Source organism: Hippocampus guttulatus, chromosome 17, assembly GCF_054856545.1.
Source record: "Hippocampus guttulatus isolate MCC_2025c chromosome 17, RoL_Hgut_1.0, whole genome shotgun sequence".
NCBI classification, from domain to species: domain Eukaryota; kingdom Metazoa; phylum Chordata; class Actinopteri; order Syngnathiformes; family Syngnathidae; genus Hippocampus; species Hippocampus guttulatus.
Window position 1 is genome coordinate 10,640,792 of NC_141277.1, and position 27,779 is coordinate 10,668,570.

The 27,779-nt window shown below is 43.8% G+C and overlaps 2 protein-coding genes across 2 annotated transcripts; one reads left to right on the top strand and one right to left on the bottom strand.

Annotated features, from left to right (window-relative positions):
* The first annotated feature begins 34 nt into the window (after positions 1 to 34).
* On the top strand, positions 35 to 5,551 carry stbd1 (starch binding domain 1). Its single transcript, XM_086135891.1, has 3 exons — positions 35 to 476; positions 1,893 to 2,242; positions 2,488 to 5,551. The coding sequence occupies exons 1-3, from the start codon at positions 197 to 199 to the stop codon at positions 4,540 to 4,542; spliced, it is 2,685 nt and encodes an 894-aa protein (XP_085992017.1). The 5' UTR covers positions 35 to 196; the 3' UTR covers positions 4,543 to 5,551.
* A 2,341-nt stretch (positions 5,552 to 7,892) lies between these two features.
* LOC147192096 (phospholipid-transporting ATPase ID-like) lies at positions 7,893 to 27,071 on the bottom strand. Its single transcript, XM_086135890.1, has 29 exons — positions 26,798 to 27,071; positions 26,074 to 26,158; positions 25,504 to 25,586; positions 25,341 to 25,399; positions 25,158 to 25,271; positions 24,789 to 24,887; positions 24,604 to 24,665; positions 24,096 to 24,168; positions 23,848 to 23,918; positions 23,668 to 23,750; positions 23,417 to 23,575; positions 22,800 to 22,888; positions 21,715 to 21,908; positions 21,428 to 21,636; positions 21,304 to 21,347; positions 21,022 to 21,187; positions 20,752 to 20,940; positions 14,357 to 14,472; positions 14,120 to 14,284; positions 13,790 to 13,901; positions 13,525 to 13,630; positions 13,271 to 13,421; positions 12,988 to 13,171; positions 12,681 to 12,904; positions 11,730 to 11,813; positions 11,381 to 11,626; positions 11,066 to 11,204; positions 10,797 to 10,927; positions 7,893 to 10,654 (listed from the first exon to the last, which is right to left on the bottom strand). The coding sequence occupies exons 3-29, from the start codon at positions 25,556 to 25,558 to the stop codon at positions 10,394 to 10,396; spliced, it is 3,585 nt and encodes a 1,194-aa protein (XP_085992016.1). The 5' UTR covers positions 25,559 to 25,586; positions 26,074 to 26,158; positions 26,798 to 27,071; the 3' UTR covers positions 7,893 to 10,393.
* Between the last annotated feature and the right edge of the window lie 708 nt (positions 27,072 to 27,779).

Genomic DNA, 27,779 nt, shown 5'->3' on the forward strand with positions numbered 1-27,779 from the left:
TGAGTGGCGCTGTCCCTGGTGACGCCATCAGCCAATGAGCCGCACCTGCAGCGGTCCGCAACCACAAGAGGTGCGCCCACGTACGCGCTCAGTCGTGCGCAGGCCACACAGCAATCTCATCTGACCAGCTCCAGGTTCGCTCGCCCACGCGCGGACAGATCACGTCACGTCACGTCCCAACGACCTTTCGAGCACGATGGCATTTAAAGGCAGCAACGGCGTGGCCGTGGAGAGACGCGCGGATCTGGCGTCCCTCTTCTGCATGATCGGGCGACACGGTCCGGCCGTCGCTCTGGCCGTGTTCGCCGTGGTGTCCTTGCTGGCGGGTTTTGTCATCTACCGAACCGTGAGGGGAAGGAGGAGAAAAAAGAAGACCGCCGCAGGAAGCGAGACGGACCGAAAGAGCAGCCTCGGGGAGAGCGACGAGGCGGTGACGCAATCCGAGCTACAACCGCAAGCGTGTGCGACTTCAACAGGTACGCACGCGAACCACTCACGTCATGGTCTCGATTAGCATGACTGTAGGGGTAATATTACCAAGGGTTGCACGGAGATGTGGCTTGGAAGCGAAGTCTTCATTTTCTCATAATAATCCAACTCCCGGTTAGTTTATAGAAAATGACATCAATAAAAACAACCTTGACCCTCTTCATAGCCAGCCTATTCCACCCCCCCCCCCCCAGCACGCCCCCTCGCCCCCCAGCACGCATGAACTTGCATCCACCCCAATATAAATATTAAAATAGTTAATCTTTGAAGAGGGTGTGACATGTTTTGCCAAAACATATCCAGACACGATCATCGTTGAATTAACAATTTAACATCGTAAGGTTCTGTCTAAAACCACCAAGCAAACTGCGTGCATGTCTTGGCTAGTCCATGACACAGAGCCTCACAGCTCTCTCGCGGTCTTTTCTCAAGTAATGTTGCAAAGCCATATATGCAACACTGGATGACACGTTTAGAAACTTTATCCATTCTAACATGGAGAGCTGCACATGGAAGCAATAAAATTAATTAAAAAGTTAATTTTCCCAGCCCTGCAACCTGAGCTTGATAGGAAAATTGTACTCCAGCAACTTATCGTGATGCTCCCTATATGAAGAAATATTTCGGGCTGTATTTATTTCATCAGTTGAAATAACCCAGGGTTGATCTAAAACTCACATTTGCATTTGTATGTGGGAAGAGTTTGGAGAAGACCCTTTATGTTCCAGCAAAGTCCACAAAGCCATGCTTTTGCCCTCAAATTGGGGGGTGGGGGGACTAAAACGGAGCCTTAGCCTTTGGGAGAAACTTCAACATAAAATGAGAGCTAGGCCTTCTCTCAAGTTTCATGCCGCTGTACTTACAAACGTTGTTTTGGATGAATGGACAAATTCGCAGACACAAGAAAGTCTGAGTGAAAACTGTAGAGGGGACAAACAAAATACTTGTTATAGTGCATCTGTATGTGCTTTTGACCTGGAAATAAGCACGCAGAAGTGCTTTTCTCCACTTAATGGGTAAAATCACGATTACGTTCCATACATTTGGATTTAGAATGATTGCCAAGTGGTATGTATTCACCTAATCCAAACTAGAGGCCCGGGGGCCAGATGTGGCCCACGACATCATTCTTTAAGGCCCCCCCAAAACAAATGCATGAACTTCATGTTTCAACATTGGGATATTGCAAGCAATTTTTGCCACAAAGTTTAAAAAAATATTCAGTCTTTACAAGTACTCCATATTAAAAAAAAAAAGTCCCGAAGTATTATAACTCTGGTGAGACGGCAACAATTTCAGAAACAATTCTTACTCCTCAGCAAAGTGTCAGTGACAGTATCAAACCTCAAAATCAAAAGTAGCGCAGCGTACACGTTTAATTTCCTTCGTCTTTTGTGTCCTAGATGTTGATGATGAGGCAAAAGAGGAGCATGATCCCGCTGAGGCTCACCGACAAGTCAGACGTCGTGCTGCTGCTGCTGAGAAGAACTCGTCACCCTGCGCGACTGACATCCAAACACCGGCCAAGCAACATGCGACATCATCGCGAGTGGAGTCTGCGTCTTCCACAGAAGCTCACGTGTGCTCCGAAAAGCCCAGTCAGAGTCTGCCAAGTGTTGCGGCAGAAATGCAGAGGGAATCCGCTTCCGTGTACCATCCAACAACAAAAGATTACACAATTAAGGACGAAGAGATTTCGGATGGCAACTTGAAGGAGCCCGAGGCAATTCAGGATCATATGTGTCAAGAAGAAGTAAGAACTCATTTTTGTTGCTCAAATTGTAATTTCACCTGAAGCTGGGTACACACACTGAGAGTCAGGCCAAATTTCAGCATTTTTCCTGATAATCAAAGTAGGCAAAATGGTCACCGCTGACATTACTGAGCACAAAATACAAACCCCCACCATATTCAATCAAGGACATGCAAATGTGAACATTTTTTGTGACTACAGTGACTCAGATGACTTAAGTTTGAATTTCATGTTTTCTTCTTCAGGTAGAACAACCTGAAGAAGACCAGACTGTAAATGCGGATTCTTCCAAGACAACCAAACAAGAGCCTTTGTCAAGTAACCCGGAGCGCTTTGAGCAAACCCTTCCAAAGAGAGACGAAGAAGATCAAAACAAACAAGACAACAGAAATGCAGCGGACACTGGAATGGCGGAGCTCAACCTCAATGTCGTTTCAACAGAGAAGAGCCCAAATGAGGACTTTGAGGAGGCGATGAACCACCAAGATGGTGCAGATCCCAATGTATATTCCTATGATCGCCTCACTGAAGAGCAAGAGTTTGACGGCAGCAATACTTTGTCAGATGAAGCAACTGCAGCAGGTTTCGATGGCTTGAGCAACACAGCTGTCGATTTTGACTCTCAATCACCAGAATCGGATACTCGAGAAATTCAGGCGGAGTGTGAAGAAGAACAAACCCTGACGAGCCACCAAGAGATGAAGCTCCTTCCTGATTGTGGACGAGGAGAGAGTTGCAACATGGATGGCAGTTCAGGAGTTCCACCCGTGGTTGACGCCGATATGCCAGATGTCACTTCCGAAGCGACGGCCCAAATCGACTCTGACGTGTCACCTCATGATCAACGAGAACGGAAAGTAGACCTCCCAACTGTTGAAGATGAGATTGAAAAACTCTCTGGCGTTACCGAAAAAGAGACGTTCGCTACCGAGGGCGAGGCACCTGTTGACCATTTGTGCGAACCCCGTGTTTTGTCTTCTCACAAAGAGCAACCAAGTGTTCAAGAACTCGACCAGGCAAAAGTGGTTCTCATTCCAAACCCAGCTAGTGACAAAGGGGCGTCCGTCGACAAAGACCAGTATGGTGACAACGGAGAGAAGTCAAAAACCTTCGGGGAGCCAAGGTTTGACTCCGCAGATGACGACCCCTCTCATGCGGCCATTACGTCTTCCGTTCAAGACCAACAAACTGATCCGAATGTCGATTTTCCCGTCGCCGTCGCTACTCCTGTCTTGACTGGACACAGGATGAACCTACTACCCAAACTTCAAATTTGCCTCCCGCTCTTTCAGCCAAGCGAGCTGAGGGAAAACGACACGTGTGAAGGGGGTGAAGAAAGCGGCATTTCCAGCATGGCCGTCAGTCCTGAAATGCTCGAGCCCGGGAGTCACTTTGACACCACTGAGATGCCGGTGATAGATCACGAGTCACAGGCTGAGGCCAGGCTGCAGCCTCCAACTTGCCTTTTGCCTGACAACGCAACTTTATCAGTCTTGGAGGAAGATGGAGTGGTGTATGAGCCTCATCCAGCTCCACTGCCAGAGCAGCCGTACAGTCAGAACGCAGAATGTGCTCACGTTGAATCATTGGCAACAAACGAGGACATGTTGGGCCTTCTCGGCAACCAAAGAGAGTCAGACGTGTTTACAATGCCGGTCCAAAGTGATGAATGGCAAAGATCGTCAGATGTGAAGATGGCTGAGGTTTCAAGTGAGAAATTGGAATGTGCAGAAAACAAAGAGGCGCCGATGGCAAAAGACGAGGACTTTGTGAAGACTGAAATAAATATCATGGAGGCGACTATGGACCATAATGAGTGGATCACCGATGGCAATCCAAACTTCCCCTGGATGAATCTCACCGCGCCATCTTTTGGTGGCGAGAACCACAAAGCAACCCAACAGCTTGCCACTGAAGAATGCAACCACACAGATTCACAGTCGCTAAATGTCCCTCGTGCCAAACAAACTGCTGCGTGTGATTTTGACGAAAACGAGAAAAGTCAAAAAGTCAACGTGACCTTCTGCGTCCACTACATCACCAAATCGCCGTTACAGATTTTGGCCGTAACAGGGAATCGGCGGGAGCTTGGGAACTGGAAGGGCTTCATCCCTTTGGAGAGCGCCAAGGATGGACACTGGGAGGCCGTGGTGGGCCTTCCGGCTGACAATCACGTGCAATGGAAGTTTGTCGTTGTCGAGCAGGGGCAAGTGTGTCGCTGGGAAGAATGCGGCAACCGGCTGCTCGATACAGGATGTGGCGAAGACCTGCTTGTGCACAAATTATGGGGATTCCTGTGAGGCGTGATTGCTCGGGCTTTTAGATTGGCACCAAAATGTAAGAGCTATACTCCATTATATTGAAATGCTAACTTTGTGACAATGTCTTCATACGAAATAAAAATGATTAACATGGGCTATTTTAATGAAAATGGGGCTATAGAGGATGGGTCACACAATTTCAGAAGCGTACTCCCACCGATGTCACGCCTTTGAGTGGTTTCACACACGTATAGTACGTCACCATGGTGCGTTTGAACTGAAATGATAATGTTTTCTACGCTGTCGCCACCATGTTAGTTTTGCACCAATGGGATTGTTTGGCTTCAAATGTTGCATTTTGCACTGCACTCAACTAGCTAATATTTTTGGTCATATATTCAGCAAATGTCATTGTGTACAATTGGCCGTCATTGCAAATATCCATGTGCATCTCCGGTTAATTTGATGGACATGGGCACATTCTGTCCACTTTTGCATGCGGTTGCTTTGCTAATGAACGGCGGTACGAGCAATTTATTTTCGTAGTGACAAGCCAGTATTTTTCAAACACGGGTTCCCGAAAAAAAAATAAATTAAAATGTTTGTTTAAAACTGTCTAGCTTAACTATAGCACTCTAGTTCAAAAGCAATATCTGGGATTTATGCAATGAGCAGCTTTTTTTAAACTGGGCAAATTGCAGTGAAAGTTTATTTTGGAAACTAATACTTTTGATGGAAGACGCCCCATGTGAAAACGTACAGTTCACTTTTTGTACTCGCGCAATAATCGAAGCAATAACCGGTGTGCACCAATGGCCTGATATTGTATACTACATGTGTGATGCTTCTTTTGACCAAATGCATGTCCCGTCGTTGCTACATATACTAGTGCCTTGTTTTTTCTCCCCCCTCAATTGTCTTTTTTTTTTTAATCTGTCTTGTCTATTCTACATATTATGCAATCTTGTGATATTACTACTGGATGTACCTAAAGACATTTCATAGTTGTGTGGCAGTCAATGCATTTATTAAAGGCCAGTTATTTGAACGTTCCTGTGCCAGTTTTGATTTTTCAGGTGGTCCTGTCTTTTGAGTGCTTGTTAACATGAGAATGGAGTTGGTTTCGTTGTGTTTCTGAAAAAAAAAGATTATTTTTTTTTTCACACCACAAAAATTCCTGTCAACAAGACTTGGCTCGCATATTGTGCCGAACGTGCACCGACTGCTTGCCTGCCCTTATCTTATTCAAAAGCATATTTTGAATAGTCTACTTGCTGTATTGTGACATGGATGTCATTTGTGCCTGCTGGCCACAATTTAATTTACACTTTCCATGTGTTAAGAAGCTAGTTATTTTGAGGTAATAGCAGCCAGTGTTCCTCCATTCATTGAATGATGTTATATTGTGCGTGCACGCATGCCCTCTGTTATTGGAGCGGCAATAATACAGGCTTTTTAAAATATCGAATCAAGTAAAGGTCTTCATGTACTGGATTTAATCCCAGGACAAAAGTAGACCTTTTTTGAAGTCGGAGTCAAAAATGCATGTAGGGACACACGGTCACCTCTGATTTAAATTTGCTGTTGACCAGTGTTAGGGCTCGTGACCCCCCCCCCCCGCCCCCGCCCCCCCTCCCACACACACACAAACGCACACGTTTTTTTTTTCTTCCCTGAGGAAAAACAATAGGTCAGGACCTTATCTTTCAAACATATAAATCCAGATAGCAATTGACTTGGGAAAACATTACAAGTAGTGTTATGACATTTTGTGCTCAAAGTTAAACACCCCCCCTTTTTTTATTACGGTCAACTCTGCAAATCATTAATCTGCACTGCTGCTTTTGCACAGGGGTCTATAGAAGGCTAAAAGTAAGGATATGAAAGACCGAATCTGTAGTCTGAGAAAAGACTGTTTCATGACTGAAAGCACCCATGGAACTGAAGGAAAAAAAAATTGCAATTCACAAACTCAATCCAATTTCATTGGTTGAATGAGACGACACACACAAAAAAAAAAGCTTGCACAATGTATTTTACCTGTGGGTATTTTAATGTTAATCTGCTCTGAACTTGTAACTTTAAATAAAAACGCCTTGAAATAGGATCCCAGCGGCACTTCGACATTTGGGAGACCCCCCCTGTTCGGCGTAAGTGATACACACGTGGGCCTCCCCGTTGGTTTTGGACACTGAATGATTGTGGGATCAACAACTTTGCCAAGCATGGACCTTGGCGCTGTTCTGACTTAGTTTAAAGGAGGTCAGCAGGACTTTGCCCAGCAGTTTGCTTATTTTTTTTTTCCAGTCCAAAACATGAGTTCAGGACATTTTTATCCACAAAGCCAAATAACACGAACCAATACACCAGCATGTAAAAATGATCCGATGAGGCCAACAATTTGACCCGTTAGCTTTACTCTGATTAGGTAAAAAACATTTATGCTGGGAATAACTGATTTTTATGAACATTTATGATGAGTGGAGTGCTTTCAAGTGTATAAGGTTGAGATCAGCGATGGGTGTAATCACTGCCAGTGTTTGCTGATAAGTGTGCTTCAGAGCTCTTCACATGATAGCTTGGGTCGTCTGACATGCAACTCACTCCCTCGCCTGCTAATGTGTCAGCACAGAGTGTACGCACTTTCTAAGGTTGAGGGTAATCCTTTATTTAGATCTGAGGCTTACAACTGACACCCCTTAGTCTTTCGTCTCCGTCAGTATCACACAGACACACTCATCGATCAAACATGCTGACTGTGAAGCCGCTGCCATAGTTTGATCTTAACACAAATGACTAACGCAGACCCTGACCCAGTGTCTGCAAGCTCCGTGCAAAAGCAGCTTAGACACTCCCGAAGGCAGTGGTCCACAACTGCCGGGTCGCGGACTGGTACGGAGCAGCACAAAAACGGAACAACTGAACGAAACAATTGAACAGGCAGAAATTGGTAACAAAAAAAAAAAACATCTTTTGGAGACCTTATGAAATGGTGAAATGATTAGACAGAAGTGGTGATGGGAAAATGAAGCTTCAAATTTGCTTTTTGAATCAGTTGTATTTTTTGAGTCCTCTAGGTAGCACTGTTGGTTTAAATAAAGGGGTTTAGCAAATCAGTGCAATTTCAGCCCAAAGTTGAACAGAGGGTGCCATCTCGAGGAGTTAAAAAAACAACAACTTGAAGCTTCATTTTCCCCTCACTTTTCCCATCACTACATTTATGAGACAATATCAGCAGTTCTACCTAAAATATTGCTTTTGTCACCTTAAAATTATTGCTTTTGATTCTCCCGCACGAGCTTGCTTCGCGAAATATGTGACAACAGGCTTAAAAATTAGGGAATGACGACTTCAACCCCCCCACCCCCCCCAAAAAAAAACCACTCAATACCTTGATTCCGTTTCACATTCACTGGTCAATGCTTCCTGTAGCCTTGCTTGTCGGCAAGAATATCATCTCAGAATACAGTATTAGTTTGGTTGGAACAAAGGAGAGAGAATTTCATTCGTAGAATGTTTGTGGTCAGAATGAGGCTATTTATAACACGCCTGCCAGGGTCTTTTCCTCCCCCATGCAGCAGGATCACGCGGTGACCTTCATTGAAGGATGGTGACCCATCTGACAGAAAGCCTGGTCCGATAGGAACATGACATTCAAAGATTAAGCTGTAGGTACCATTTTTATTTTAACTGTCTCGTGGGTGCTTTTAAACAAATTAGATACACTTGATTTTTCTCATGATTTTAATGTTGTTGTTTTTTTTGTTAAGTATTTTTATTTTGATTGCTTGAAATTAAATTCCTGCAGAAAATTTCCCTTACGTTCGCCGACGGACCAAAAGCTCTTCTGGATCTGTGCCATTGTGGGATTGCAACAAGTGATGTCATCACTTGCGGTCCCAGAGGACATTGCAGCTAAGTCAACAGTGCGACTCAATGCACATGCTGAAAGAGGTTCATGTGATATGAAGCTATTTTAGACATCAAAAGTGATCTACATACCTACATGTTATAAATCTGTTTGTATTTATACTTCACCTTTTTCTATTATTTCTAACAACCCTTCATGGATTTGTCGTTTTCATTTTTTAAGAAAAAAAATTGTTTTTTGGATGACTGACCTGACCACGTGGTGCACTCAGGCAAAGCTTTGCTAGAGTGGAGTTCCTTGCTGTTTTCTCTCTCACTAAAAAAAATGAAATATTCTGTATTATATATCTATATCTATATCTAATATATCTGTAATGAAATATATGATATAATTCCTTTACGACACTTCACATATGCATTCAGCCAATTGCAAGAATAATAAGAAAGCAATTTACTTTGTACATACCCTCATGGTTTTCTTTTTTTTAAAATCTCACCTCACTTTTGTAGTTTGAGTGTTTGTCTTTCCCTCACATTGTTTTGTCCCCTGGGAGACACTAATGATCATTCCGGAAAAAAAAGTTGGTGTCAATACCAAGCAATCCATCCATAGATTAGACACAAATTAGAACGGTTCGGTAAAATAATGGCCACAGGTACAGTATTCCTTTAAAGATACCAACTTTACTGGCTCTGAGGTAAAATTAGTTTAAAAAAAACAACACTGTCCTTTGGTGGTCATTTGGTAGCATTGCAAGTGGTAAACACTAATAGCTTCTTGTGGACAAAGTCATATGAAGAAACAAATTATTCCGTTACATGGATGCAGAATAATAACAATATATGTTTAACAAGCTTCTAAATAATAATCATGTAAACAACAAATCCAACACAATGAAAATAACTCAAAAAGCACTAAAAATGACACTTGGGACAATGGCAGTTCAATACAAAGCAAAACCAAAATATGACGTAAAATTCATACCGTAGTTAGTGTATCCCAACTATAAAGCAGATAGTTCACGACATGACATAATTTAATTAAAATGCACATTAAAATGTGTGTTTGACTGAGGAAATTCAATTGTTACTGTTTTTTCTTAGAAAGCTATTAAACTAATTGGTAAACAGGCTTCCAGATTTCCCACAAAATGACAGTCTTTCAAAATGTTGGGCCTGTTTGGAATGGCTACTTCAACGCAGAGGTTTTTTGCCTTTCCCTTCTTGAAAATCAGGCTAAAAGCCCCAAAATATTAGCATAAAATGGTATAACTTCAAATTTTTTCAACGTTCTCCTCGACCCTTTCGTTTCGTCTTCTACTCGGGGAACCCCCTTCTCCAATTGGCTGACATGTTTCCGTTAAAAAACAAAAAAAAATCTCGTAGGGAACAAGTCAGCCAGTTACCACTTGTAGCACTTGATAAATAGAAAGGTATCGCTTGTCTGCTTGAGCTTATCCAAACTGACTTTGGGCAAGAGGCGCGGTACATCCTGGACTGGTTGCCATCTAATCGCCAGGCACGACCCTTCACACTCATCGCATGCAATGTTGATATTTATGGACAATTTACTGTAGACTCTCAATGAACCTAACATGCATGTTTTTGGTTATGTGAGAGGAAATTGGACGATCTGCAGGAAAACCTCCGCAATGACAGTGAGAACATGCAAACATCAAACATGCCCGAGATACAAATTCACGACATCTCAGCTGTGAGGCAGCTTTCATCCTGTCCTGGCAATATTTTTGGCAATAAGTTGTGATATAATTTTATGAGTTTCAAATGTTGATAATCAGTTATAAGTAATTCAACCCCAACCTAACCTGAAATTCGACTTTGATTTTCGTGTATTTCCCTGTAATGAAAAACAATCCATGCTCTTTTTACACATCTATTTTTTGTTGTTGTAATTTTACAGTACACATAACTGTATAACAGTTTGTCTCAGAACCCATCCATGCAGCGATTTTTCTCATGAGCCCCCCCACCGAAACCTCATCACGTTTGTACCTTTTATCTAGTGGCGCATTGGCTGCTCTGGCTCCTCTGTGATGGTGCGGTAGTGTTGTGGCTGGTTCTGTGCCAGAGGGGAGTCGGTTTGTTTGAACAAGGCGGGCCGGTTCTTTCGAGGACGCAGGAATCTTCGCGATGTCACCAGGTCGCCATAGCCTTGCGCGTGAGAGAAGGCGTAGCCCGATCGCCTGGTGCTGATTCGCCTGACCGGCGGACGACGAGGCGCGGGGCCTGGCAGCGCCTCCTTCCGCAACTTATGTCTCACCTGTCAGAGAGAGAGTCATTTCTTTAATTTCTTTAATACACAATTTCCAACAAAAGAAAAAAATGGAGATGAATTGCTCCCAGTGAAAGGTGCTACATGAGTCGCCGACTAATAACTTGACCAATAACTAATAATTTCATACCTTATCATTGACAGTTGGACAAAGCTGAATGACAGTGAAACGGTAAGCCACCACCGGCAGACTACAGAGGAGCGTTGTCAAGAGTATAATCAGCCACACATTAGGCTGGTTCAGAGAGTTCCTCGCTGTACCTGCAGCCCCAAACCAATTGGTAAAAATGTCACAACAGGATACAACAGTTTTGTTTTTTTATGTACTACTTCTTATATTACCGGTATAACATGAAAATTAGCCTCGCGTGATTTCTGCAGTAAGCTGCAGCGACTTACCGATGAAGGGGAATGCGGAGGTGAAGATTAGGAACATGCCATTGCTGAACATGGTAAACGTGGTAGCAAAGTAGACTGCAAGGCTGCCCCACACAAAAAACTGGTTCACAGCTGTCCAGTAATGGGTGTCGAGACACAGCTGGGACATGTTGAAAGTACATATAAATTACACATTTATTCATGAACATATTCATTTGCACTGCGTATACTAAGACATGATTGACGATATGAGACTACAGTATTTATGATTGGTGTGCAACATTGGCTAAATGGAGTTAGATGAAAAAATGATGAAAGGAAAAGCGTATTCCTTACCTGGATGCTGACCACCACAAGCAAACACGTCTGTGCCAGTAAAGCAAAGGACTGATAATCCGCAATGTCTTTGCCGTCGTCTCGGACTGTGTCATGCATCGCCGCCCATGGAATGAAGAAGAGGATGAGGGAGCTGTAGCAACTGTGCATCATGCAACGGACAAATAATTTCTTGTTGAAATAAATGTTCAGAGGCCCTGGGGAGTAGAGCTGCGGATACTGGAAACTCCAGCGATCATTCACATCCTTTGAAAAAAACGAAAGGAGAAGAGAAGCAACAAACTCTTACATCAGATCTGACTGTATTATGCAGACATACCTAATGTAGTGTCCTGTGATTGATGCGTACCTGGTCAAAAAGACTCATGCCTAGGACAGGGAGGGCTGTGTACACTAGGTTGTACATGGTGATGAACCACTCGTCATACACAGTCTATGAATTATAACAGCAAAAGGTCAACATCGATAATATTAGTATACAAACCAAAATCTGTGACCGGTAATCACATTGTGGCATAGGGGTTAAAGTCATCAGATGAGCCTAGGAGCCTATTATGTTGGGGCCTCCTGAGAATGCCCCCTGGATCCCATTGCAAATCGGACCACGGTAAAGACTTATAAGGGTGATTCAAAAGATTTCTGTGAATAATGAAGGATCAATGAAGCTTCATGAAGCACTTGCGATTATTATTTGACCCCTCTAGATCGCACTCTTGGTTTCCATTGCACTAGATCTTATCTTTAAACCAAGGGCACCATCTAGAGAAGTCATGAAATATCACATGCTTCATGAAGCTTCATTTTCCCATCACTAGATAATACTACACAAAGGTGCGGTACCCCATCTGGACAGGAGGCACTGAGGCCTCACACCCAGGACTGGCAAAGAGATCATGGGTCACTGCCCGGTGATTATGTTTTCACTCAGTGAATCTGGCAGAGTTCAGCCACTTGGGACCAACTCCCCTTCTTTTTAATAGCAGGAAAACTGGAGTATGGTGCTATTTAGTGGAGTGGTTGAGCGGAAGCTGACTTGGTGGTCTAGTTTTCTGTTGCCCACTCTATTGTACATCTTGGAGTCCCTTGGCATGGGAGCTGGAAGGTATTCTTTGTGTGGGTGCCATCAACTGTGGGACTTGTACAGTAAGCCCACGTTTGCATAGTGGAGAGGATTGACATTTCTACAAATCTGCAATAATGTGAGTCCATGAACTGTATCGTACGGTCGCAATACGGAAACGGCCATCATTTGTAGTGCACAACAACAGTCGTCAACTTAAAGCTCTTGAATGTCCCTCACCTGTGCAGAAAAGCCACAGAAGAAGGCGTACCAGAAATGTACGAAGGTGAAGGTGAAGTTCTTGTAGAAGAAATACTGTAGAAACTTGCACATGCGCAGATATGACCAACGCCCGTGCACCAGCAGCAGACGCTGCAAATAGCGGAACTGGGCAAAGGAGAAGTCACTGGACAGAACAGCCTGCATGCCCTCCTGACCACTGATACCGACACCAATATGTGCAGCTAGAAGACAAAGAGCAATAAGGCCAAAAGGATGCTGAGCTTTTCTTAGCGTGGCTGTATCATCCGTCAGTGAGTTTACTTACCCTTGATCATGCTGACGTCGTTGGCCCCGTCCCCAATGGCTAGAGTGACCGCCTGTTTGTATTTTTTCACCAGTTCAACAACCTGGGCTTTCTGTAGTGGGGTGACCCTGCAGCAGATCACGGTTTGGCACATGCATGCTGTCCTTAATAGTTCCAACTCCAGGCCTTTCTCTAAGGCAAAGGCCTGGGGACCAAGAGGAAGATAAGGAAACAAGGATTTCGGTTATGGGTGGAGAAATGAAGTCAAATTTCATAAATATAAGAGCGGTGAATGCCCACTTACCAGACTGTGTCCATTTATAACAAGTGCATATTCCCCATCCACTTTGTCATCATGCACGGTTTCTGTCTTTTCAAGCCAGAAGAGACCTGCACGAGCTTTGGCCACAGTTGGTGCCTCTGCTGCCGAGGGACACATTTTCCTCCTGGCGCACCTAAAAACAGTACAGCATGGAGCATGTGACTCATGTAAAAAAATAAATAAATTCATGATAACAGACCGTGAACAAAAATATTGACATATTTTAACTCACTTACACTAGCTCCTCTTTGACTCCTTCTGCTGTATTTGCTGACACCGTGAAAATATCCTTCATCTCTTCTCGCAGCATGTTGCAAGAATAGCCGATGTTCTCTGCGGTCTCTGATGGAATTTAAGGTTTGTGCACAATCAATGAAGCAAAACATAAATTGTCAAGTTATGGAAAACACCCGGGGAAAATATGTTCCCCAGGTTACGGACACATTGAGATTACGGATAAATTAGGTATTAAAAAAAATCACATAATAAAATGATACCAACCCTGTTTATCCCCGGTCAATACCCAGATTTTTATGTCAGCTTTGGCTAGCTGCTCTATTGTCTGAGGCACACCATCCTGCAACTTGTCTTCTACTGCCGTTGCTCCCAGAAGCTAAATCAAAAGTTTGTAATATTGTAAGTATGCCGTTTTAAATCATTTGTTTTTAGTTTTCAGAAGAACCATTCATGCTGTTTGTGTACTAAAAACAACACTTGTGTCATATAACAAAATAAAAGATTCATATTCTTGATGATTGAGTGAAATAAAAACACTCACTTTTAATCTGCAACAAAACAGTATAAAGTAAGTGACTGAGTAAGTGTACCAACCAACAAGTCTTTTTCAATTTCTTCATAGAGTTCATCAAGTTTCTCGTCCCTTCCGTCGATGGCGGTGCTGGCCTCGTGGTGACGCTGCATCCACTCCTTCATATAGTGCTCATCCAAATGTTTGTAAGCCAGAACCAATGTGCGGAGACCATCGCCTGCATACTCCTAAGGTTAGGGGGTAAAAAAATCATTCATGATCAATGTGTGATATTTCGAAGGAAAAAAAAAAAAACTCACATTGAGATGTCCGGTGGTGACGCCCATTAGCTTGTTGCAGGAGGAGTGAAGCCTCTCGTAGATGATGGTGTCTGCTCCTTTGCAGTATAGAGTCAACTTCCCCTCAGCGTTACTCACTGGCAATCACAGCGAGAATATGAAGTTCCCAGGTAATTCACATCTTTGATTCAGTATTTCTGACAAAACTTTGAAGGCCCCACCACATGGCACATAGAATAGTGATTCAATGATGAAATTAAAGTGCACATCCATCCCAGCATTTTCTTTACATCTTATTACATTCAGGCTCCCAAGTAGTGATGTGTCGTTCGCGAACGAACCGGCTCTTAGAGCCGGCTCTTTGACGTGAACGACAGGAGCCTAATAGGGAGCCGCTCCGAATAGGAGCCACTTTTTTTTCTTCTGTTTTTTTTTCCCCTCCTTCGGTTAAAGCCGCACGTGATTGGTTAAGATCCGTGGTAGAAGAGGGAGGGGAGGGTTACTTACACCCCCACCACACACCCACACACACACACACTTCTAGCCGTCCATCATGTCTGATGATGACACTTGCTCCAAGGGAGGGGAGGATGGGTAGGGGGGGTGGGGGGGGGGGGGTCAGCAACTCTGTCGCTGGTGCCACTTCTCGTGGGCATAGAGACCGATTCTTGAGCCGCAGACTCGACCACAGATGGAGCAAGGGAAACCGGATACCAGGGGGGTACCAGCTGGTGTCGTTGAATGCGTTTCTCGGTTCGTCTGGCTTGGTTAATTTTGTGTATTTCAGAGATTGCAGTAGCACAAGTGATCTGCCAGGTTGGTCTGTTGAGTGCAAGTGTTTCAAGCTGCGTGGGGTTGACGTTGGCTCGCTTTAGGAGGTCCCTGCTGTAGTCCTTGAGGCGCCGCTTTTGGCCCCCAGCAGAACGCTTTGCACCTCTCAGTTGGCCATAGAGGACCTGGCGGGGCAGGCGGTTGTCTGGCATGCGAATGGTGTGTCCAATCCACCGAAGATGTTTTTTCGCCACGGCCGCTTCCATGCAGATGGAATTGGTGCTTTTGAGGATGTCTGTATGGGGAATTCGATCTTCCCAGGACAGGCCAAGGATCTTTTGCAGGCAGCGGATGTGGAAGGCTTCCAAGGTAGTAATGTGCTGGCGATATGGAGTCCATGACTCTGACCCGTAGAGCAGAGTGGAGAGACACACTGCGTTGTACACAGCAATCTTGGTACAGGTCTTCAGGTTTCGGTTTTCAAAGACCCTGCTGCGTAGGCGACCAAAGGATGATGATGCTTTATTAATACGGGTGTGGACTTCAGTGTCAAGGGAACAGTTTGAAGATAAAGTGGAGCCAAGGTAGGTGAAATGGTCCACTACGTTTAGTGGAGTGCCATTAATGTGAAAGCTGGGGGATGTGGAGGTTGGGGTAGCGAGTTGGAACATGACCTCAGTTTTTTTAATGTTGATCTGAAGACCAAAGGATTGGTACAGATTGGAAATGGTGTCGAGGGCGTGCTGCATAGAGTTTGAACTGTGAGCTAATATAGTGCAGTCATCAGCATACTGAAGCTCACAGATCTGACAGATTTTTGTCTTTGTGTGAGCCTGGAGCCGTCTGATGTTGAAGAGGCTTCCGTCTAGGCGGTATTCCATATGGACACCGTCTTCATGTCCCATGCCACGGTGGAAGAGGCACGTGGTGGCAGAGAGGAGGATGTTAAAAAGCACTGGGGCCAAGACACAGCCCTGCTTCACCCCGACTTTCACCTTGAAGAGCTCTGACTGGAGTCCTCCGATGAGCACTCTGGCTTGCATCCCATCATGCAGCTGCTGGAGGATGCTGAGAAACTTGGGTGGGACCCCAAGTTTGGAGAGGTGTTTCCAGAGCAACTCACGGTTAATGGTGTCAAAGGCTTTGCTGAGATCGATGAAGGCTATGTACAGGTCCTTTTGATGTTCTCTGCTTTTCTCCATTAGCTGTCTTAAAACAAAGATCATGTCAATGGTGGATCTAGTCTTCCGGTAGCCACACTGGGTTTCTGGAAGCACACCTTCTGAGATGTGCTCGACTAGCCTGCTGAGCATGATTTTGGCCAAGATCTTTCCTGCGGTGGAGAGGAGAGAGATTCCTCGGCTATTCCCACAGGCTGCTCTGTCCCCTTTCTGCTTATAGATAACAACGATGTTAGCATCCTTCCAATCCTGCGGGACGGTCCCATGTTCCCAGATGTTTTGAATCAGGAGGTGCAGTCGGCGCGTGAGGAGATAACCTCCGTGTTTGAAAACCTCTGCAGGGATGCCATCAGGTCCAGCGCTTTTGTTGTTCTTTAGGCCCGCAATGGCTTGCTGGGTTTCAGAATAGGATGGTGGGGCGTCGAGGCTCATGATTGTTGGCAGGTCTGGAAGATTGTCCAGAATGTGTGGATTGACAGGGTTGGTATGGTTGAGAAGTCGTTCAAAGTGGTTTGCCCAACGGGCAAGGATCTCATGGTGGTCCTTGAGGAGTGCAGAGCCATCAGCTGATCGGACTGGAGCAATTGCCCGCTTCTTGGGACCATACAGTGCTTTGATGGCATTGTAGAAGCCCTGGGTGTTGTTACAGTCTGCCAGATTTTGGATCTCATTTGCCTTCTGCACCCACCAGGTGTCCTCCATGATACGGAGTGCTCGCTGGGTCACTGTTCTAACTGCAGAAAAGGTGGCTTTACGGGTGAGAGATGTAGGGCAGGACAGGAGAGCTTTATGGGCCTCATGCTTTGCTTTCAGAAGTGTATGTATCTCGGTTGAGTTGCAGTCAAACCAATCCTGGTGGCGTCTCCTTGACTGGCCAAGCACCTCCGAAGCTGTGCTCTGGATAGCCTGGTGCAGAGCTGGCCAGTCACTTGATTCCTCCGGGATCTTGTCAAGGTTTTCAGCAAGGAGTCGCCGGAGGTTGGCTCTGGTGGTGGGGTTGTTCAATGGTGCACAGTTGAGCCTTTTGTTGGGAGCTGTCCTTGGATGACGGGGTTGAATGCTCATGAGGAGTTTGGATCTGACCATGAGATGGTCAGTCCAACACTCAGCTCCGCGCATGACACGGGTGATGAGGACATCCCGTATGTCCTTTTGACGGACAATCACATAGTCCAGGAGATGCCAGTGTTTGGAGCGGGGATGCTGCCAGGTGGTCTTAAACCTGTTCTTCATTTGGAAAATGGTGTTAGTGATGACCAACTGATGTTCTGCACAGAGAGAGAGGAGCCGAAGGCCGTTGTTGTTCATTTTTCCCACTCCATGCTGGCCAATAACTTTACTCCATACCAGGTGTTCCGTGCCCACCCTAGCATTGAAATCTCCCATGACTATGAGCTTGTCCATAGCCGGTGTTTGCTGCAGGATGGTGTCCAGAGTTCTGTAGAAATCCTCCTTTATATTCTGCTCGGCATTCAGAGTTGGTGCGTAGGCACTGATGAGTGTGGCGAAGCGTCCCTTTGCCAGGGGAATGCGCCATGTCATCAGCCTTTCATTGATGCCGGTGGGGGATTCTGGGATGCGCTTCAGCAGTTGGGACTTCACAGCAAAGCCAACTCCATGGTTTCGACGAGTGCCTTCAGGGACCCCTTTCCAGAAGAAGGTATACCCTGCACCAACTTCTGTCAGGGAGTCCTCTCCATGTATCCTGGTCTCGCTGAGAGCTGCGATATCGATGTTATACCTCGCGAGCTCTGTGGCCACAAGTGCTGTCCTCCGGTGGGGCCTGTCAGGAGTTTCAGCCAGGTCCAGCAGTGTGCGGACGTTCCACGAAGCTATGCATAGATTTTTTCTATTTCGTTTATTATCCTTTCGACCGCAAGGGGGATGCTCCGACGATTGCGGTTTACCGTCCGGAGTGTGGAGAGCAGACAATTTTTAGACCATTTTTTCTAGGTCCCTCCCCATCTCAGGGGTGAGCAGTGTGGAGCTGCTCAGTCACAATGGAAGCTGCCGAAGAGATGCGTTGCTCCATCCCGCAGTGTCAACGACCATCACTCCATTGCCGCCTGTGTGCATGGTTTGGCTAGGCACTCCCAGCCACATCCTTGGCCTGTGCCCACCGCCATTCCACATCGCCACAGGACTTTGGGGGATTAGGGGGATGCAGGGTGGGGGATTGGGTGTGGGGTTGGGGCAAGAAGCTTGCGCAGAGGTTCGGATTAAGGTGAGGGTGTGGGCGCGCAGTCCTCACTCCCACCATCTTCACTCCTGCCAGGTGGTTTCCGGTGGCATGAGGGTACCCATGACGACCTTCTCCTGGCAAGAGTTGCAGGGGGCTGCCGGTAGTCCGGTCTGTTGGACTCCGCCTGTGCCTGCCCCCAGGTGCCGGTTTGGGATCACTCTTTGTCTGGCCTCTACCCTTCGACCTGTTCGGCTTGGGTGACCCTGCCAGGAGTGCGGGACTCCTGCCGACATAGCTCTAGGGGTCATGGAGACGCGCAAAGTGCCTCACCACGATAAGGTGGTGATCCCATCGAGGCACACACACACACACACACACACTGCAGTGAGGAGAAGGGGGGAGGAGTTAGAGACACACAACAGCAGCACACTGTGAGCACTAGCAGCACACGAACAGGAGAGACAGGGAGACGAGAGAGAGCTCGATTGCGCTACAGAGAAAAAAACAACACAGTGGAAAGGCGAGAAAATGGATAGGAAACGTAGTGAAATTTGGACTCATTTCAACTTAATTGATAGTTCAAAAGCAGCGTGTAGACAGTGCAAGGTTAAAATATACAATATCAAATTTTAATTCATAATTTGTTTGTGGTAATCAAAGCTTACTTATGTTGTTTTACTGTACATAGTTAAAAGCTTATAAATATACACAATCAGAGATTGGAACTTTTTGTTGACCTTGTTTTGAGATGGGTCTTTGTTCTTGTACTTTGTAATTTATTTTTTGTAGCACTCCATGTTGTACTCCGTGTTGAGTATGTTCAGAAGAATATAAATCAAGCCATATAAATAATAAATATTTGATATACTGTATATTTTTTACATTAGTAATTCATTTTACACATCATTTTACATTATTTTTGGTAGTAAATTAATTTAAGCAACAAAAAAAACAGGAGCCATTTGGGAGCCGAAAGAGCCGGTTCTTTTTCGTGAGCCGAGCCAAAAGAACCGGCTCTCTAAAAAGAGCCGGAATTCCCATCACTACTCCCAAGGAGCTGAAAACTTTCTCAGTTGACTTTTGGGCAAAAGGGAGAGAACAACCTAGACTGGTCACCAGATGAAACAATGACTGTGGATGGTATGATTAGCTATGTCTTCTCAGATACGTGGCTTGCTTGCCACTTGTGACAGTAATGATTTGGATTGATATTGACTGGAAAAATCTAATGTTCTTTCCATAAGGCAGATTCTGTTAAAGTGTGGATTCAGGTCAATTGTATATTTGTTCTTTACATGCAGTTCATATTTTACATGATTACCATAATTTCCGCTCTATAAGGCGCCTCGGAGTATAAGGTGCAAATACAATACAGCTTAATTTATATAGAGCTTTCACAAACGCTGCAGCTGTAACAAAGTGTCTTGTCCAGGAAACCAAGACAACAAAAGTATTTATAAAAAAATGATGAGATTTATTTAAGAAAGAAAAAGACGAGAAAAAAACATGGAGGGACACTGTTCACAGATCTGTCAAGGGAGCCTTTCTCTCTCCGCGTCTTGCGCTCTCATTTTATCTTGTTGGGAGGTGGTGAAGGTCAGCACAATCAGCATTTTCATCAGCGACACAGAGTACAGAATAGTGCATGGGCAGGAACTTTGCTTATCTTCAATTTAGCACTGTTATATGTCAAATTCCCATTACAAAAGTGCTTTACAGAACATTTAAAATACCACGTCCAAGAAATCTGAATAATGATCCATATATCAGGTGCATCAAATTATAAAGTGCACTGTCGGCTTTTGACAAAATGAAATGTTTTTAGGTGCGCCTTACAGTGCGGAAAATACGGTAATGCATTAAGATAAACAACTTGTGGCAGAGTATCAATAGGTCGAAAAATACTGCATCCATGTGAAAAAGTGTGCAAAAATTAAAACAACAAAAATCTCATTAGTGTTGTGGTTTTTCAAGAGTGAAAATGGGTGGCCAGTGCCACCCCTGACTACTATGTAGCTCCGCCCCTGCTTGTCGCCAGTCATTTACAGGGTCAAATAGAAACAGGCAACCATTCACACTCACATTCAAAGTGTAAACGAACCCATGATGCCTGCATTGAAGGCACGCGACTCCCTACATCATCAGTGGCCCTTGATGTACTGTTTAAAAATCCAGCATATCAAGAGGAAATAAAATCAGAGTAATTACGGTAATATATGTAAATTTCCCCAGTGTGGGACAAATAAAGGATATCTTATCTTATATGTTGTTGTTGGTCTTACCTATGACTGACATCCTCTTGCGCACATTATTGAAGTCCAAAACAGCCAAAAGTTCATAGACGACTTGTTGGCCCATCTCCACAACTGTGATGGTCTCCGGTGTGCGTGAACGGAATACAAAGCCAAAGTTTCTTGCAGCAGTGACCAGAGCACCTTCATCAGGGGACTGAGCCTGGTAGTACAATTCGCCTGGTCGCAAAGGAGACATTTAAAATGGCTCTATTGCTGGATTTACGATCACAGATAAACTGCGGTAATGAAGAAGCTCACCTTCTTTCTTTTCCTCAGGCATCACAGTGTGGCACAGAGCCAACAGCCGGAAGAAGGCCTGAGCCTCCGAGTTGCCCTCCTTGATAGTTTCTGCCAAGCTGTGGTCATGAAAAATGAACTTTGGATCGGCCAGCCGATTCCACGAGAAGTCGACCCTCGGTGTCTTCTACCGAGAGAAAGACGCATGTCAGTAATGATTCCAAATCAGTCAGATGAGACCCGATGAAGTTATTTCTGCTCTGCTCACGGCTTCTGATGCTATGAACCGTTGATATAACTCACCTCTGTTATTTCCATCCTTTGTCCTGAATAGTCTAATAGCTCACCTGAAAAATCAAGGCGGCACAGTCAATTTATATTTGATCTTTTTTAAAAAAATTCTGTGCCGTTTCATTCATTTGCTCACCATAGTTTTTGCCATTGATGGAACACTTATTGAATGCCATGATATTCTGCGTCAGGGTGCCAGTTTTGTCGCTGAAGATATATTTGATCTGACCCAGTTCCTCATTTAGAGTGGTGGTCCTCGCCTGAGCCGGAGTGTCACTCTTGGCATAATACATCTTCCTGTCCCAGTCAATGTAGAAACTATTCCCAAGACGGATGATCTCCACACTGACGTATGAAAGTGAATTGTGAGGAAAAACACCGTAGCTCCACATGCGTTGGTTCTTCATGAACCAGAATACATACCTGACATAGAGAGATATAGGCACCACCGTGTTGAGGACGATGACATAAGACCAGAAGGTGAGGAATGATGAGAGAGGTGCATCAACGCCAGGCTCCCGAGGGAGGAACACAGTGAACGCCGAGCCTTCCTTCACTTCCCAGATCACGTTGCCAATGGTCAGAACCGAGCACATGCAAGCCAGGAAGCCAAAGATCTGATTGGGGGGACAGAAATGCTTATTTACAGGAGGAAAAGTATTTTAACGTGTGGCTTTCGCACTCACTTTATCTTGTGCATGAGTGAGACGAGATCAGATCAGGTTTGAAGGTACCGTAATTGATCTCATTAGACTGTGCCAGTGTTCCCATTGAACTGCCCGGCTTATGAATAACCAAACTTTGAAGTCCCACAGGATATATTCTAATACCGTATTGGCCCGAATATAAGACGGCCCTGATTATAAGACGACCCCCTCTTTTTCAAGACTCAAGTTTGAAAAAAGACTTTTTGAACACCAAATTAATTTTTATACAGAAAAAAATTATAGTACATCTGAAACAAATGATTATCACAATATATTTGAGAGGAAAAAGCATGTTATTTTGCCTCATTCAAATCTAAATATCTGAACATTTAAATATGTAAACTAGAGTGCAATCACATTCGTAAATGAATGGCTTCTGGTTTTTGAAATGTAAATTACATCATAACTTCTCAGCTGCCGGTTAACCTGGCCGATCTTCGACCCACTTTTCTCCAGATTGTCGGTATGTTTCTCCATTTTCTGTTATATCTTCCAACATTTTCTTTTCTTTTCTTTCTTACCACTATTTTTTATTTTTCTTCTTCGTCCTAACGCTATTTTTATTTTTATTCTTCGTGACAGGGGTTCACTTTGGCCTGGGGAGTCAAGTTCAGCATTCGCTTCAATGATATCTGGTGCTATCTCGCGTCGTGAATGGGTATAATGTCTAGACCCCGAAAATAAGACGACCCCCACTTTTTCAGTCTTATTTCAATGCAAAAAACACTGTCTTATATTCGGGCCAATACGATATTTCATGTAACACAGTTGCATACCATTTTGTGAAAAACAGAAACTCACACAAAGCACCAAGACATTCATGAGGTGATCAACACTTGTGCGCTTGAACGTTGTTTTTCCGCTGTTCTGCATCAGCTTTGTGTCCGGACCTGCAAAAGTAGGATCGCACTGTTACTCGTGCGCATTCAAAAATGTTTGTAAATTTCCAAAAGAAATTTCAATGACAGTTCTTGGATTAATGTCAGAAATGACAACAAAAAAGAAAAAAAAAGAAGCCGTCATGTACCCAAGATTTAAACTATGAGAACATTATCGAAGTTACAGTTGCATTACGTGTATATGTGAATGGTGGAGGGAGGCTTTTATAATGTTTACAGTTATTGCTGTACTGTACTATCCATCCATTTTCTAATCCGCTTATCCTCACCAGGGTAGCGGGCGTGCTGGAGCCTATCCCAGCTGTCTTCAGGCAGTAGGCGGAGGACACCCTGACCTGGTTGTGTACTGTACTATTCATTATGAAGTTCAAGTTCGGATCAATATTATTTAAAAAAAAATGTGAAGCACATGTAGCCCCCTGTGGGTCTAGATTGTCAGGCCCCTAAACGCGTAATTATGACGAGTTTGATGCCATCTTACTTGCACCCAGAATGAGTCAACGGTAAGCAGTCATTTACCTCCAAAGATAACCAATCCAAAGCACCACTCTGTGTTTCTCAAAGTGCATCCACGTAGAAGCACTTTGTCATTGTCCAAAGAGTATGTTTGTCCATTTACTGCGAGCGTCCCTTTGAATTTGTCCAGGCGGTTGTTTGGGGATTCGCATCTGACTTCGCCTGCGAAACATTGAAGTGACGCATCATGATCTTTGAGCATCCGGTATGTTAAGAAGTGTCACTCTCAAATAACAAATTACTCAAGTTCTCACCTGTGAAGCTGGCCAGTGCTTCGATGTTGTCTCCCATCTCTCCAGTGACAGTCAGTGCCTGTTTCACCTTCAGATTGGTTTCACTGGGGGGACCATGAGCACATGAGAAGAATGATGGGGAAAGAACCAAACTGCAGTAACAGCCAAAACAAACAAATATGTACTGAAACATCCACTCACCCATCCAGTTCTGCTGTTTCCACATAGACCAGGTTTAGGGGCTCACTGCTCGAGAGCAAAAGAAGGTCTGCCTGGAAAAAATAAATAAATAGAAATTAAAAAAAGCATTCGATTCCATAAAGTCTTCAAACACTAAAGTCAAGTCCAAAATTATAACATGACTTAAGGTCCGAGCCTCATAACAAACACATTTTTAAAGCGGCAAAGGATATTGATGAATACTTGAATGTTATTGTTGTGACACTTACTGTGACAAACTGGTTATTTTCCAATTTAATGACATCTCCAACCTGAACATTCATCCATTTTTCACTTTGGAGTCTACCAGAACAAAAATAAATATACATTTTCATTTTAGTGTGATAGGGTTAAAACACATGCTTTTTAATTTAAGACCACACAAGAAAAAAAAATCTCAACACATTTTATTTATTTAATCCTGGAGAACCCACGGGGTCAAATTTGGCCCCTATAAATTCTGCTACTCAAATGCTACCCTTAAATCCCAAAGGGTCAAATTTGGCCCTAATCCTAAAGTAGGATTAAAGCACTGAATATTTGAAAAAAATACTGTATTTTGGTGTTCAGTGATCATATAGCAGTCATTTAATATATAATTCATCATTTTCCAGAGAAGAAAAGGGTTCTTGGGTTCTCCAGGGTTAAATATACATTATAACATGCAGTATAAGGCTGAATTCTGGTATTCAATGTGCAATAAACAAATATATCACGAAGAAAATGTGAACGACTCACTCTCCGTCGATGAGGACGCTGACTTTACGGTTGTTCACTTGTTTGTCACTCTTATGTCTGTTCTGTTTGATGTACAGTCGGCAGAAAAAACACAAAACGCTCTTTAACGTTTTACAATGAAACATGGGTATTGCTAAAACCTGACTTTGTATTCCAAAGATTATCACTGAGGAATGCCAGCTCACAATGTCATCGGTGGCGTCTTTGACCGCTGTGATCGAGAGAACCAAAACGAGCGGGACGGCTGTGGTGAACCACGAAAGCGAGGCGATTTGTGGGATGAGCTGTAAAAACATGCCTACACAATTAAGATACGTCGCAGTGACGCATTACATACCCGCAGCCGCCATGTTGGAGGTCAGTGTGTGATGATAAGGTGCTTTGCGAATGTGGACAGAGAGACATTTGCTCGATAGCCAATGTAAAAAAAAATGGTGAATTACAGTGTGGTGATGACATTAAAAACATGCATACTTCTTATTGAAATCTTGCATGTGGATCTCAGGTTGTCACTAGTTTGCACAATCACGTTATCGTTACGTGATTAGGCCTACCTGAAGTATAAAGAGGAAGAGGAAGTAGCTGTTGGCGAGCCTCCTGAACTGCTCGAAAAGGTTCAGTGGCAGGAAGGTGAAGACGTTGTATTTGGACGTCTTGATGGCATTATTCTGAAGAGGGAGTAAGTGAGAAACGAGCGCCATTGCTCCTGTGTTCTTTTTTCAACATTGGGTACTCACAGCATAGTGGTAGGACAGGTTGAAAGGTCTGTCATTAGCTCGCAAACGTCTCTCCTCCTCTGTTGGTAAAAAAAAAAAAAAAAAAAAAAAAAAGAGAAAGCCCTAAATAATTTTATATTGAAATATATATATACTGTATGTATATAAAACGCTTCTTGCTTACCTTTCTTTTGCTGCTGCCCACACAGCTGACCAAAGTAGGACTCCACCGATCCCATTGTATCGCTGTTACTGCATATTATTCAGCTGAGAAAAAAAAAATCACCTTTTATTGTACTTGCAAGAAGGGATGGCGGCATCCTGAGAACTGTTTGGCTATGGCATCAGAGATTTGAAGCAGCGCACACTATTTGTGAAATACAAAATTCAAATCAGCAACTATGACTGTGCAAAGATAATGACAGCCTTAGATGACAACAGTGTATTCCAACAGGTATTGAATATATTTTGGTTTGTCTTCAAATACAAGGGCCGTTACGCCGAATCGGTGCAATTTGTGTCCCCAGGAAATAATATGTATAAAAGCTGTGAAGATGTACAGTGCAATCCATTTTTTTGGAGTGAAATATTCAACATTTTGATCCGATTCAATATTTGATGCAAACAATTAAAAACAACAACAACAAAAATGGAAAATAGTATTTTGGCCTGTCCCAGCTTCCAAAAATTTGATTTTACCATGAAATATTTTCATTGGTAGAATTTTTAGCATTTTCTAATGTTCACCACTCACCGAATAACTTTTAATAATAATGCTGTGGCGTGACTGGCCGACAAACACGTGCTTTTTCCATTTCACTTCTCATTTGCTCAAGCACCTGTCAATGACACAAAAAGAAAGAACCACTGCCAAACTTCCAGACTGAGACGGTTAAACTTGGCACACTTTTGACCACGACACAAGAGCAAGCATCTCAATCTAAGGTGGGCAAAACTTGAGGTTTTCCGGACCAAACGAAGGCAGCCACTCCCTACTCAACCCTTTGCACCGAAGTAAAAACTATATGACGGATAGTTTATAACCACAAAGATTATACATGGTGATATGACCATGGTCCTTTAGTTCACTTGTATCAGGAGTCAAAGATGGAAGCGCTTATATTTATTCTCACCTAAAAGGTTAGACGGAAGTGAAAAATGTGGTCTGAAGCATGAGAAGCATCTTTTTTTTTTAAGTGTGCACAATGAATCAAATTGGGTTCCAATTATATCCACTTAAAAAGAGAAATGCTTTTCATAAAGCTGCCATTGATTTCCGTCACCTGTGATGGTTTATCTTAACACATTTAGAGGAAAATGCAGGAAAAAAAACTATTTCGATTTGATTTCTTACAGCAAGAATGAACAATGTGGCTCCAATAGGGTGAGAACTACACTTCTTATTCATTATGTACCATCTATTACTCTTGTGAGGTTGAAACGAGAGATTACAGAGAAAGAAGAGATTGAAGACATACCTTAAACAATAACAAGGCTGGTGTCCTTTAGGGTCTTCCACATTCACAGAAACATGGCCGAAAAAAAGAGACAATTCTCTGGACTGTCTCAAACAAAGGCTGGCAGTTGGGCGCACTCACTTTGGACTTCCAGACTACGTACAGATTTATAAACTAGATGGTTTCGTTGAGACCCCCAATTATCGGATGAAAGCTACGGAGGATGGAGCAGGTGTCTCGAGAGGAGACACCAGTCGAGGTTTTGGGTTCATAAAGGAAGAACTGCACCTGGGTGTGAGTGTCACTGCTAACCACTTGGGTAAACAATAAAGTGATCTTTGGACCTGGATGGTGATACCGGCTGGGCAGTAAAACAACGGTAGAAATGAATGACTCAGACCAATCAGAGCAGACAATGTGGGTTTGACTTGACAAAGCAGGTATGCAGCACACCCTCTGCGGTGAATGCGCATGCCTGAAAGTGACACTTGAAAAAGTAAGAGTTAGAAAGAAGGCTGCTCGTAGGGATGTTTTATTAGCTGCCTTTATGCTATGCTAGAAGGATTTCTGTTAGCTACGTACTCTTCCACGTAGTCAATAAGAGAGTAAAGTTGATCAAATTAGCATTGCCGTTGTCTTCAAACGGTGGTTGTGAAAAGGTACACACGGAAGGCCAAGTCAAATCTGCATCATTACATCCACCATTTTTTTGAATGCTGTTTCCACGTGATATAATGGCACAGAAGATTTAAATTCCGCCATTAATTTTGCTGTGCATTGTGGTTATTCGGAATGGAGAAATATTTAAAAGGTGTGTATTGCGTATTTGGAATGTGAAAGTTTGCGCTGAACAAGTTCTAAACCAGCAGAGCTTTTTGGAAAAACAAGAGCAAGATTTGCCATCCTTTATTGAGCCAAGGCACTCATTTGACAAAAGAAACATCTCATTGTGCACTACCAAATAAAAATACAGACAAAATGAAGATTTTGTATTACTTTCCTC